This window comes from Micromys minutus (assembly GCF_963924665.1).
Source record: "Micromys minutus genome assembly, chromosome: 18".
Taxonomy (NCBI): Eukaryota; Metazoa; Chordata; class Mammalia; order Rodentia; family Muridae; genus Micromys; species Micromys minutus.
Genome location: NC_137953.1, coordinates 12,918,932 through 12,931,839, shown reverse-complemented (window position 1 = coordinate 12,931,839; position 12,908 = coordinate 12,918,932). Strand labels below are relative to the sequence as shown.

The 12,908-nt window shown below is 48.7% G+C and overlaps 1 protein-coding gene across 1 annotated transcript in view; it reads right to left on the bottom strand.

Moving 5' to 3' along the window:
- Window positions 1–2,508: 2,508 nt before the first annotated feature.
- The window catches only part of DNAH6 (dynein axonemal heavy chain 6), a gene marked incomplete at both ends in the record, with an annotated part of 168,476 nt that continues 158,076 nt past the window's right edge, over window positions 2,509–12,908 (bottom strand). The window contains 6 exons of the mRNA XM_080932360.1: window positions 2,509–2,612; window positions 7,354–7,576; window positions 8,825–8,976; window positions 10,759–10,831; window positions 11,331–11,516; window positions 12,467–12,594. Of these exons, the coding sequence (XP_080788486.1) occupies window positions 2,509–2,612; window positions 7,354–7,576; window positions 8,825–8,976; window positions 10,759–10,831; window positions 11,331–11,516; window positions 12,467–12,594 (866 nt within the window). The remainder of the gene's footprint in view (window positions 2,613–7,353; window positions 7,577–8,824; window positions 8,977–10,758; window positions 10,832–11,330; window positions 11,517–12,466; window positions 12,595–12,908) is intronic.

Below are 12,908 nucleotides of genomic sequence, written 5' to 3'. Positions count from 1 at the left end.
CCGGGAGGGATCCTTATGGTCTAGCTGCGCTCAGTGCCCAGCATTGCCAGGGGCTGACAATAGTTGAGCTGGGTTGCGCCTTCCCTCATCATGGCCGTTAGCCCTCACTAAACCTCGGGACAGTTGGCTATTTTCCCAGTGATCTGCCATTTGGTGTCTGGTGGAAATGGCCCCCAAACAACAAATCAGTGCACTAATGCACATTTCCATCTTTAAAGAGGGGAGATAAAAAGCCATTGGGAGGACACTGAGATGGGGGTACCTTGGAAACGGCAACAATTTCTACTGCCTCCCAGTCTGTCTTTTCTCTGCCTCTTAGTGCCTTCAACTCCCTGCTGTCATGGACCAGCCCATTCGCCCCCAACTTGACATGGAAATTCTCATCACAGCCAGATGGTGGCCATTGAGGCTTGTCAGTCCCTCTGGACTTCTGTGGTCTGGGTGCTAGCATCGGCTCTCAAAACAGAGACATTCCTCACCCAGTAACTACAGAATCCCAGCCAAGACTTTGCTTGATTGCTTGAAATTTAAAAATGGTCATCTTTATAATTCACAGTCTGTCCTGATCTTGATAGACCCAACTGAGAAGAATTTTTGTTTTTTGTTGAGACAGGATTTCACTATGTAGCCCAGGCTGCCCTTGAACTTGAAATCTCCCTGCCTCGGCCTCCTGAGTGTTAGAATTATGATTTCTGGCAGGATGTGCAGCAGTGTTGGGCAGATACAGTTGTGTGACAACAGGGTGTGTCTTAGGGTTTTGCTGCTGTGAACAGACACCATGACCAAGGCAACTCATAAGGACAACATTTAATTGGGGCTGGCTTACATGTTCAGAAGTTCAGTCCATTGTCATCAGGGTGGGAGCATGGCAGCATCCAGGCAGGAATGTTGCAGGAAGAGCTGAGAGTTCTACATCTTCATCTGAAGGCTGCTAGGAGAAGACTGGTTCCCATGTGGTTAGGAGGAGGGTCTTAAAGCCCACGCGCACAGTGACACACTTTTTCCAATAAGGCCACACCTCCAAATAGTGCCACTGGGCCAAGTACACACTGACCCCTTTGCGTACCTGATTTCACATGCAGGGTCATCAATCTCTATTCAGGGTCTGGTGTACGGGGTGTTCTATACACCACCATCTGTTTTCTGTCCTCTTGGGCCTGGCATGTTCAATCTGTGGCCTGCGTGTAGCATGTAGCTGGGGGCAGCTATGCATGTTTCCCAACACAAAATCCTAAGTTTACTTAAAACATTGTGATGGGCAGAGGGGATGGTTCAATGGGTAGAGTGCTTGCCACAGAAGCCTCATACCCTGAGTTGGAGCCTCCACAACTCAAATTAAAAGCCAGACATAGTGGCATGTCTGAAATCCCCAGTCTACTCTTTCTGGGACACAGAAGGCAGAGATAGAATTGCTGGAAGTCCATGGGCCAGCTATGATGCTGTGCTGGCTGGTTTGGTGTCAACTTGACACAAGGTGGAGTTATCACAGAGAAAGGAGCCTCCCTTGAGGAAATGCCTCCATGAGATCCAGCTGTAAGGCATTTTCTCAACTAGTGATCAAGGGGGGAGGGGCCAGCCCACTGTGGGCGGTGCCATCCCTGGGCTGGTAGACCTGGGTTCTATAAGAAAGCAGGCTGAGCAAACCAGGGGAAGCAAGTCAGTAAGTAACATCCCTCCATGGCCTCTGCATCAGCTCCTGCTTCCTGACCTGCTTGAGTTCCAGTCCTGACTTCCTCTGGTGATGAACAGCAATATGGAAGTGTGAGCTGAACAACCCTTTCCTCCCCAACTTGCTTCTTTGTCATGGTATTTGTGCAGAAATAGGAACCCTGACTGAGACAGTTGGCATATACAGAAGTGAACAAGAAAGAGACTCTTCTCAGAGTGGAGGGTGAGGACTGCCCTCTGATTTTCTCATGTGCACCGTGGTAGCATGCATGTGCCCACATTCACACACACACAGATACATGATGAACACGCACATACGCCATGCACACTTGCATACTAACAAGTTATTTATTTTTCACGTTTTTGTGCTAATTCAATTGCATGGTTCTCAAGGATGAACTTTGTGACAGTGTCCTGTTACAATATCAAAAAGTTGGGCACAGCTGATGGTTGTTGCTGTTGTTGGATCTTTTGAGGTCCTTCATGAGATCTAGAAGCAGAAGCGTCAGGACCGTGTGGCTAAGCTCTCCTACATGTGTGATAAGGAAGGGGGTCTGTGAGAATGAGGGCTAACCCTGACTCTTCCCAGGCCTTCCGTGACACCCGGAAGAGAAAGCAGCCTAGCTCGGCTTCTGCACGGAGTTGGGAGTGGGTTTAGTATGGGGCGTGCGAGTCAGTTGCCTCCACAACACAGCTGGGATTTCCAACAGAAATAACTCAAAACGACTTTATTTTAGGTCGTGGGAGGAATGATAGCCACAGCTGCTTTCCATCTTTAGGTCGAGTCAGAGGTCACTTCCTCCTCGTCAGGGAAGACATCTGGGTCAGCGAGGTTCCCACTCACTCACTCAGCTGACAGAGCAATGCCGACCCCTTGGCGATCCAGTAATCACTGGGCCTCTTGGAGGGTAAGAGGACAGTCACCACGAAGTTGGTTGAATGACCTAATCAAAGGTAGAAGGGGAGTGGGGTGGGGGTGGGGTGGGAGAGGACAGCTGTTATTTAAACAGTAACCGCTGGATTCACAGAGATAAGAAACTGAGGGTCAAAGGGCTCTCTCTAGCCCAGGCTCAACTGAACCTGGAGATACTGGGCACAGTCCTCTGAAGGTTCTTGTTTCATGTGGTACCAAAAGAGATTCAGAGTGCATGGTGCTTTGAGGCCTGTCTGTCTTAGATCTTATATCTTTTAAAAAACGATTTATTTATTTATTTGTTTATTTATTTATTTATTACACTGTAGCTGTTCAGACACATCAGAAGAGAGCATCAGATCCCATTACAGATGGTTGTGAGCCACCATGTGGTTGTTGGGATTTGAACTCAGAACCTCTGGAAGAGCAGTCAGTGCTCTTGACCACTGAGCCATCTCTCCATCCCTGGATCTTCTATCTTGATGAGTGTGTTTCAGCTTTTCTGTGGTCTGATTCTAGTAGCATTAGGCTGGGATTTGGGCCTTACACTTCAAAGGGACTTAAGAGTATCTGACGGTAGGTATGGCACCTGTACCATGTAGTCGTGTATCCATCTGTCCTTCCTTCATTCCATCCGACACTGGGAGACTCTTGGGCTCCTGGAGTGGACAGGCACAGTGACAGCATTCTACACAGCGAGTCACTCTTTCCCTTCTGTGGCTGTCTAAGGGGGGCGCTGAGGAGGAGATAGTGCCCTCAGATGGCGACCTCTCCTTCTGGCCCTGCTTTCTCGGATTCCATTGGTGTGGTGGAAGGACACCAGGGAAGGTGGCTTTGGACCCAGGGGGTGCCGCTACCTTTTCATCTTTCCAGCTCATTGGATACCAGGCTTTGTAGCGCAACAGCCCAAGCTCAATGGCAGGCCGGCCTGGACACCTTTCCTGTGTATTTGCTGGTCTTGTGTGGTCCAGAAATTTGTCTCCACGCTTTTTTGGGGGAGCAGTCCAATGTATACATCTCTGCAGTGCCTGGAGTACAGGAGACCTTCCCTGGGTCTGGAGGAAGACTTAGGGCACAACCACCCCCCCCAGCCTGCACTTTCTCAGTTTAAGCAGAACTTATCCTCTGTTGGCCAGTAATGGCTTTAGCTAGCTGCCTTCCAAAATCCCGCCAAAGTGTGTGCGTGTGCGTGTGCGTGTGTGTGTGTGTGTGTGTGTGTGTGTCTCAAGTCACATATCCACCTACGCCGAAATCCTGGAGGGCCGATGTCAGAGGTCTTGCGCTTCTGGCAGACATGGTGGCCGTGACACACATGCTGAATAGCGTGGACTGTGGCTAAAGCAAGTAAAGGTCGGCTGCACACCGCAGCGGGAAGTAGGCTGCCTAGAAGGTTAAGGACGGATGAATGTGTGTAAGGAAAGGGGGTAGGAGGGCTGGAGAAGTGGTTCAAACGGCTAAGAGTGTATATTTGAGTTTAGATCCCACACCAATGTCAGGCAGCTTACAGCGCATGCGCCGGTAACTCCAGCTCCAGGGGATCTGCTGCCCTCTTCTGGCGCCCGTGGGTATGTGCATTCGGGTGTCCATACCATTCTCCACCCTGCCCCCTCCCCCACATATACATAAATAAAAATAAATCACAGCACCGGAAAGGCATTTAAATTTTTTGTATGTAACATGAGGTAAGAATCTAAATGTTTTAGAACCAGTTTCTCCTGCATCATTTGTGGGCTCTTTTCTCCATTTCTGACCAAGGAGCCCCGCAGAGCTGACCCACCGTTGCCTCTGGCTCTCCGTTCTGTATCTGATTGACGCGTGGAGCCCGCTGCAGGAGCGGCATCGCGTAGCTAACGGTGAATTGTTGGGAACGGACCCGTCTGTTTTATTTCATTCAAAGGAAGCGCTGTCATTCTGTGTTTTCATTTCACCGGGGCATCTGGAGAGTTGGTTCCTTCAACAATTTTATGAGACTATTTTAAATTCAGTGATTACTTTTGGGATCCTGGTAACATCCAATCTTCCCATTTACGGACGGGATTTCTCTCCTTCGACTTATGGGGCCTCAGGAGCATGCCCGAAGTGTTCCAAGTGTTCCTTGATGGGTTTGCTCCTGATCTGACTGAATGTGTTCTTGGAGTGAGACCTTTTCCGTTCCATTTGTTTCTATTTGCTTTGGATGGGGACGCGGGGGCGGGGGGGGTTCTGTTAATTGTTTGTGTTTGTTTGTTGGGAGACAGGCTCTCATTATGTAGCCCTGACTGGCCTGAAACTCGTTGTGTGGTTTAGTCTGGCCTTCAATCCGCAGAGATCCATCTGCCCCCCTGCCTCCTGAATGCTGGGGTTAAAGGCGTGTGCCACCATGCTGGCTACATGGTGTTGATTTAATGTTTTGTAAGTGTTGGGAACTGAACTCCCGGCTGCAAACATGTTGAACAAGTGTTCTCTACCAAGAATTCTGTTGCTTGTCATGGAGTGGCTGTCTTTGCTATTTATCATGTGTAGCAGATCCCCCCCCCCCCGGATTATTTTGGGTTTTTCCCATGTGATCAGTTATTTAGCCGAAGAGCAGTTTTGTGTCTTATCCTCAAATTCAAGTTCTCAATTCATGTTCTTATTGGATTAGCTAAGGCTTTCTGTATAGTGCTGAGCTGCAGTAAGCGGCCTGGTATTGACTGTTCTTTTATTCACTAAATTAATGATTGGGGCTGTGCCTTAATGATTAATACAACCGTTGACTCCGGCTGGCGGTGAGCCAGCAGGCAGAGACCACAGCACTTTTGTGACGACGTCAGCTTGGCGTTCCAGGCTGAGAAGCTTCTCACGGGTTCCCAGAGCTGGCACTGGGGTGCACAGCGACTGCTTAAAGTTTATTTCATACCCGAGGCGGACACTGGAGCGCGTCCAGACTCTTTTATTATGATGATTTTTATATTAGGAAAGATTTCAACAAGTGGTTCCGTGGTCCTGGTTAGTCTTAATTTCCAAACTTGACACGGCCTCAAGGAACCTTCGAGGAACGTCTCCTTTGCGGGATTGCCTAGGTAGGTTTGGCCTGTTGGCATATCAGTGAGGTTTATCTTGATTATGAAATGAATTACGAGGGTCCAACCCACCCTGGGAAGTGCCAACCCTAGACCAGTGGTCCTGGGCTATAGAAGACAGCTAAGTAAACATGAGCCAGGGGCCAATCTAGCAAGCAGCATTTCTCCACAACTCTGTCTCCGAGTTTCCACTTTCTTCCTGCCCTGACTTCCCCCAGAGTGTGATCTGGAAATACAAGCCCAATGCAGCCTTTCCTCTAAGTTGCTTTTGGTGACGAGTGTTTGCTCTAAGCAACACAAAGGAACTAGCATGCCATCCCAAAGTAGAGCAGCTCACAATTCTTGAGTCCGAACTTGCCATCCATAATTCACATTCATCTCTTGGGGGGAAGAGGTGTCATTTTTCAGGTGCCCTAACAGGTTTCTAGTAACCATCATTAGGATAAAGGATTCCCAGACCTGCCCGGTCATCTAAAGTTTGCATCACGAATGCTGTTCTGTGTACTGCTCAGACAGCATTTGCTATGCGCCGGACACTTCCCTGGACACCCTGTAGGTGTCCATGTGACCCTCTCCAGGTACCATTTTCAAAAGCATCCCTCCTTCCCAACGATGAGATTTCTGAGTCTGAGGATACAGCATTTCTTTAGCGTTAGGGAACCTCCAGCTTTTATTCTTTGCAAATATTGCCTCTCTCATCCTTACTTTCTGCTGAGTTACCTAATGACTGAAGGGAGGAAGGAAGGAATGAACAGAGGGAACGGCAGCTTTTTCTACGTCACTTTCCCACCATGCTGTGCTGTATTGCAGGTGGCTCTCTCCACGTATTCTTCAGCAGTCTCTTTTTGAAAAAAGCCCATCGCTCTCTTGAAGAAATTACATGCATTTATTATGCATGTGTGCACCTGCATATGACACGGCACATATGTGGGGAATCAGTTTTCTCTTAGCATCGTGTGGATCAAACTCAAGTGACTTGGTGACAAGAGCCTTTACCGCTGAGCCTTCTTTCCGGTTCAGGTCTTATGTTATCTGCTTTCTTTCTCTCTGCTTCCATTTTGTAGGACTGCATCTTAGGTCCACATCTTGGGTCCACTCAGAGGTTTGGAACTCCGTTTTCCCCTTAGTTCTTTTCTTTTTAAAAAAGACTTATTTATTTTTTATATATAGGTACACTGTAGCTGTCTTCAGACACACTGGAAGAGGGCACCTGATCTCATTACAGATGGTTGTGAGCCACCATGTGGTTGCTGGGATTTGAACTTATGACTTCTGGAAGAGCACTCAGTGCTCTTAACCACTGGGCCATCTCTCCAACCCCAATTAGTTCTTTTTAAAACCTCTTTTCTATGATAGACCAGACAACTGGCCTTGAATTTCCATAGCTCTGCCTGCCTCTGCTGGGATTAAAGGTGTCTGCCACCTTGCCCAGCAGCATTTGGGTTTTGATTGAAGCTCTTATTTGGTTACTACGTGTACAATAAAGAATATGCGTTTATTTTTATAAATGCGGGTGTTCTGTTTGCTTGTCTGCCGGTGCGCTACGCGTGTGCAGTGCCCCTGGTGTACAGAAGAGGGCACTGTATCCTCAGGAACTGAAGTTGCAGATGGTTGTGAGCCACTTGGTGGGCTCTGAGACTCAAACCTGGGTCCTGTGTGAGCCTAAAATGGTGCTCTTAAGCGCTGGGCCATCTCTCCAGCCCCATGAAGCGGTCTGAAGCGCATGCTCACCTGTGGTTGAAAGCGTTCCCGCCCGGGCTCCGGTTTTGTAGAGAGGGGAATGGTAGAGTGCTTGGAGTGGCTCGTAGTTCTGTTGCGGTTCGAAATGAACCACAGGCAGCATGGGGCTCATCTGCCCTGGCAGCGCGTCTTCTATGACCATGTCTTTATCATCCCACCGGGAAGCATCCATGAACATCCCGTGAACGAGAACCCCGTCTTCAGGAGAGGGCAACTGAAAGAGACGCACACGTTTAGGAGTGGGCGGAGGAGAAGGGATGAACCGTCGGAGCCACTGCCGGCGTCCACCTTTTCGACGCGCACCCTCTAAAACCAGTACCCTGATACGACTGCGTTTTAGAGAGGGGTGCCTGGAAGATTTGAGGGGTGGGCCACCCTGGTTCTCAGTTTGCTACTGAATTTGCTACTGTCCATTCCCCCCCCACCCCCAGGATGCAGAGTTAACACCTGTGTTTTGTTTTGTTTTTTCTTCTCAGAATCTGGACGCCCTTCCAGAAGACAGATTATATGTCTGCAATGCTATCTGAAGAGTGCAAAACCATCACAACGGCCTCCACAGCGCACACCTATTATTAATTATTTCCTTCAGTTCTGCCAGGAGGGAGCATTATGACCGCTGTAGCCAAACCGGGTCTATACTACTCCAGTGGGCCATTGTGAGTGAACTCCAGGCTGGCTCTCTGACATGGGCCGCTCCGTTCGCAGAGTCCTGTCCTTAGCCCACTTTGCAGATGAGGACATCCAAGTTCAGATTAGTGAGCACTTGTTTCAGCTCACGGGGCCAGCATTCAGACTCAAGGTTATTTTATACTGAAACTCTTGCCCTCCATGTTTTGTTACATTGCCTCTGTAAGGTGGAGTTTGTACTGGCTGGTTTTGTGTTAACTTGACACAAGCTGGAGTTGTCACAGAGAAAGGAGCCTCCCTTGAGGAAATGCCTCCATGAGATCCAGCTGTAAGGCATTTTCTCAACTAGTGATCAAAGGGGAAGAGCCCAGCCCATTGTGGGTGGAGCCATCCCTGGGCTGAGCAAGCCAGGGAAGTGAACCAGTATGTGACATCCCTCCATGGTCTCTGCATCAGCTCCTGCTTCCTGACCTGTTTGGGTTCCAGTCCTGACTTCCTTTGCTGATGAACAGCAATGTGGAAGTGTAAGCTGAATAAACCCTTCCCTCCCCAACTTGCTTCTTGGTCGTGATGATTTGTGCAGGGATAGAAACCCTGACTAAGACAGAGACCATTGCTGTCTGAGTCTAAATCATATGGCTCTATGCAGAAAATGTTTCTATAGATTGGACTGTGTCTGAGAAGTTCCCACCCAGTTGCTGCTGAGTAGCTGGCCTTGGGGGATGAGTACCACTCTCTCCTCCCGCTCTTGCAAACGACAGTGGCGGGGTAGGGGAGACTGAACCCTCCACAGTGGGACAGAAGCTTCTTTGCCATGTAGTCAGGTAGACAATACCTCCTTGTCCATGGGCAGTTCCATTCCAAATTGGATGTCCTTGGCTGCTTCGATCACCATGGCTTGATCTCGGTAGACCGGAATCATGTTATATTTGAAACTCAGCTCGTCTATAGGCAGATTATATTTTCGAGCGTGGTTCTGGAGAGTTCCTGAAAATATGGAAAGGTGGGTCCTTCAAAGCACATTGCTGCTACACAGGTACTATGTCTCTCCTGTCAACCCGGGCTGTGCCAGCCTTCGAGATCTTCCTCTTTATAAAAACCAGTCAGGGCTGGCGGATTGACTCAGCAGGTGAAGGCACGTGCTGCCCAGCCTGATGACCTACGCTTGATCCCTGAAACCTACAGCGTGGAAGGAGAGAGCCTACTCAAGCAGGTTGTCTGACCTCCACAGCTGTTTCGCATGGCTTCCCTCCAAACAAACAATAAGTAGGTAAGTAAATAAATGTAAGGAAAAGAATTAAAAAGAAACCCAAGCTATATGGAATAGAGCACAGAAGCCTGAATCACGGGGGCAGGAGTGGCGAAGGACCCAAGGGACGAATGAGTTCATGTCATGATTAAGAAGAGTCTCCTTAAGAGATTAAGGAGACTGCAGGGACGGCTCAGTAGTTAAGAGCACTTGTTACTCTTTTAGAGATCCAAGTTCAGTTCCCAGAATCCACATCAGGCAGCTCATAACCACCTATAAACCCAGCACTAGGGAATCCAGCACCCCTTTCTGGCCTCCACAGGCATCTGCACATTCGCATATACAAATACTTGCTTAAGTGTGCACATGCAGGTGCATGCACACGAATTCACATGTGTACACACATACACCTATAAAACAAACAAGCTGGGTGTGTTGGCACACATTTTTAAACCCAGCACTTGGGAGACAGAGGCAGGCAGATCTCTGTAAGTTCAGGGCTAGCTTGATCTACATAGTGAGTTTCAGGCTAGCAAGGGCTACATAGTTGAGATCCTGTCTTCAAAAAACAAAACAAAACAAAAACCCCGTGAAAAACAGATAAACAACAACAACCTGTCCAGCCAACTAACCAACAAACCAGCCAACCATCCAAAAACAAAACGAAAACAAAAAAACTCAAACAAAAAGCACCAACAAAATTCAAACCAAAACCAACCAAACAACAAAGGACAGGGAGAGACTAAGTTTGTGTCATGTTGCCCTGCCATAAGAGAAAGTAGTGGGAGTTTTAGGACAAGTCTCCCTACTTCAGGATTTGTCCAGCTTACTTGTATGGGATGTTTGCTAGGGATTAGGAATGAGACAAATTGAGGATTTGGTACCCAGACACCCCAAGGCCTGGATCCCTCCGGGACTCTCTGACCAAACCCCCTAGGTCTGATGCAGGAATATCAAGAGTGACCGTAGGCTGGGAATGTTGCTTGCTTAGAATGCACAGAGCTCTAGGTTCAGTTCCCAGAACTGCCTGGAACTGGGGCATGTGGTTTATGCATGCAATCCCAGAACTGGAGAGGAGGAGACAGTAGGGTTAGAAGTCCAAGGTCAGCCTTGGCTGAGCACTGAGGTCAAGGCCGTCTGGGCTACAAGAGACTCTGCCTCAAAATACTGTTCTGTAGAGAGAGGAGGCTGCTCAGAGCTGAAGCATGTGCAGGGGTGAGGTGTGGGGTGGGGTGGGGGGGGGCACAGGAAGACAGGAGGGTTGTGATACATGGAGAATTGTGTCAATAGCTATCCATTCGTGGATTTAGCCTAAATCAAACTCACGCATAGTAATGTGGGAAGGGCAAGGATCAGATCACCAGGGAGTGCCTATTTCTGCCCTCCCTCATCTCTCCCTGGTGATGGAGGATGAGTAATCCCAGATTGCCCTAGATCAGCAGGGCCAGCCACACCATTTCCCCAGCTCCTACAAACCACAGCAGTTCCTGTGAGCCTTTCCTAGGGGAGGCAACCCGTACCTGTGAGGAATCCTTGAGGAAAGAAGAACCCGGAAATCCAGAATGATTTGGGCTGTCCTCTTTTGAGCCACAGCTGGGGGAGAAACATGATTTTATGAGGCACTTTGGTTCTGAGGTGGCGTCTGCCATCTAAGTCAGAGCCGTGTTGGGAGGGGAGTGGTGGTGTCTGCTGGAATCCTGAATTACACCCCACCCCTCATCTTCTTACTGCTTACTTCTCATCTCCCAGCCTTGACTGCAAGCCTGGAGCCATAAGGGACAAGAGGCTTGGGCAGCCAAGGTACATCTGGCTGGAGAGGGAGAAATGCTGTTTTGCCCCTTCCATTGGGACCATACATTGCAACTAAAACCTCACGAATGGCCAGGAGCTGAAAACCAATATAGAGATAAGAGCCTAGGGAAAATAGTATTATAATCTGCTTAAGAGCTTTGAAGTGAAGCCATTCTGGAAGGTTCTGTTTCTTGGAATCAAACGATTCCTGATTATTGCTACTCAGAGCTTCCTTGAGAGTTTAGGGAACAGCCGCGTAGTCAAATCTATCAAAACCCAAACAAGTGAAGTTTCCCCTTACATCCACAAACGCAGTCCTCAGAATAAGGTCTTTGACCCATGATCCCAGTGGCTTCAGGGATGGGTAGGCTGTGTTAGACCAAAGAGAGGGAACCTGGTTGTTGAGGAAACTCTGATACACTTTCTCCATTTCTTCGGACATCACCACGAGTCCAGCAATGGCTTTGTTGAGTGTTTCCAGAGAAATCTGAATGGTGGAAAATGGAAAAGATTGGTGCACATTTCAGGAGTAGTTATCAGACGGAGAGGACAGTGGCTTTCACAGTTTACATGTATGTGTCTGAGCATGCATGTGTGCACGCATGTGGCAAAGACAACCTCAAATATCATTATCCAGGCACCACCTTCACCTTTTAAAAAATCAAATCTATCTAGCTTAGTATTTTCTGTGTTGAAGTGTTTTGCACGTGCATATATCTGTGCACCACATGTGTGCCTGGTGCCCGTGGAGGCCAGAAGAGGGCATCTGATTCTATGTGGCTGGATTTACAGATGGTAGTGAGCTGCCAAGTTGGTGCTGAGAATTGAACTTGGGTCCTCTGGAAGAGCCAAAAAAAAAAAAGCTCTAAATTGATGAGCTGTCTCTTGGGAGAGGGACAAAGGGAGAGGGAGAGAAGGAGAGAGGGAGAGAGAGAGAGGGAGAGGAATGGAGAGAGAGGGAGGGAGGGAGGGAGATGGAATATTCTGGAAATCATTAAGCTGGCCAACAAGTTCCCAAGGATCCACCTTTCTCTCTGCTTCCCAGAGCAGGGATCACAAATGCGTGCTACTGCCTGAGGCTTTTTCCCTCCAAAGTGAGCTCTGGGGTTCACACTTCGGCCACCGTGCTTATGAGGCACACTTTACTGACCGAACTGCTTCCTTACCCCCAACTCTTCACTGAGTGCTGAGGTCCCAGAAAATGTCAAGTGCCTTGACCAAACTTTAAAGATGTAAAGTAGGCCACTGGGGAGTTTGAGGGTTTGCGGTGTCACACAGTCATTGTTAGAATAAGGGGGGACAGAAACCTGGGTCTGAGGAATAGTCCGTACAGCCAAATGGAAGTTTAGGGATGACGGGGGTAGAGACTTATGTTTTGACAGAGTTTTCTACAAGGCTTGGCTGCCCAGCAACCATGACGGAAGTAAGTTTTCATACGTGAATTAACGTCAGAAGGTTGTTGAACCGGTCCACTTCCTGGCCAAGGACGGTGGTTAGGGAATTCAGGCGTCCTTTCGGGTCCCTGACAAAAAGGCTTTCGGAAGCGCCCTCCATTTTCAGGGATTCTGTAACACACACAGTTGGCTTGTCAGGCCGTAGGACATGTGAGTTCTGGTGTGTGCATGCCATACCATGCCTGTGGGGGAGGGTCAAAGGGCAACTGTGAGGAGTCCGTTCTCACCGTCCATCTTCACGGGAGTGCTGTGGTTGAACACTGGTGCACTGTGGGGGAGTCAGACTGACCAGATGAGCACTCTGTCTACTGAGCCATCTCACTGGGCCTAGATCTTTGTTACACTTTTCCCCAGCCCACAGTTAGTTTCCCCCATCACTAAAGACAGAGCTTAAATTTGACAACATCTTTATTATTTTTGGTGAT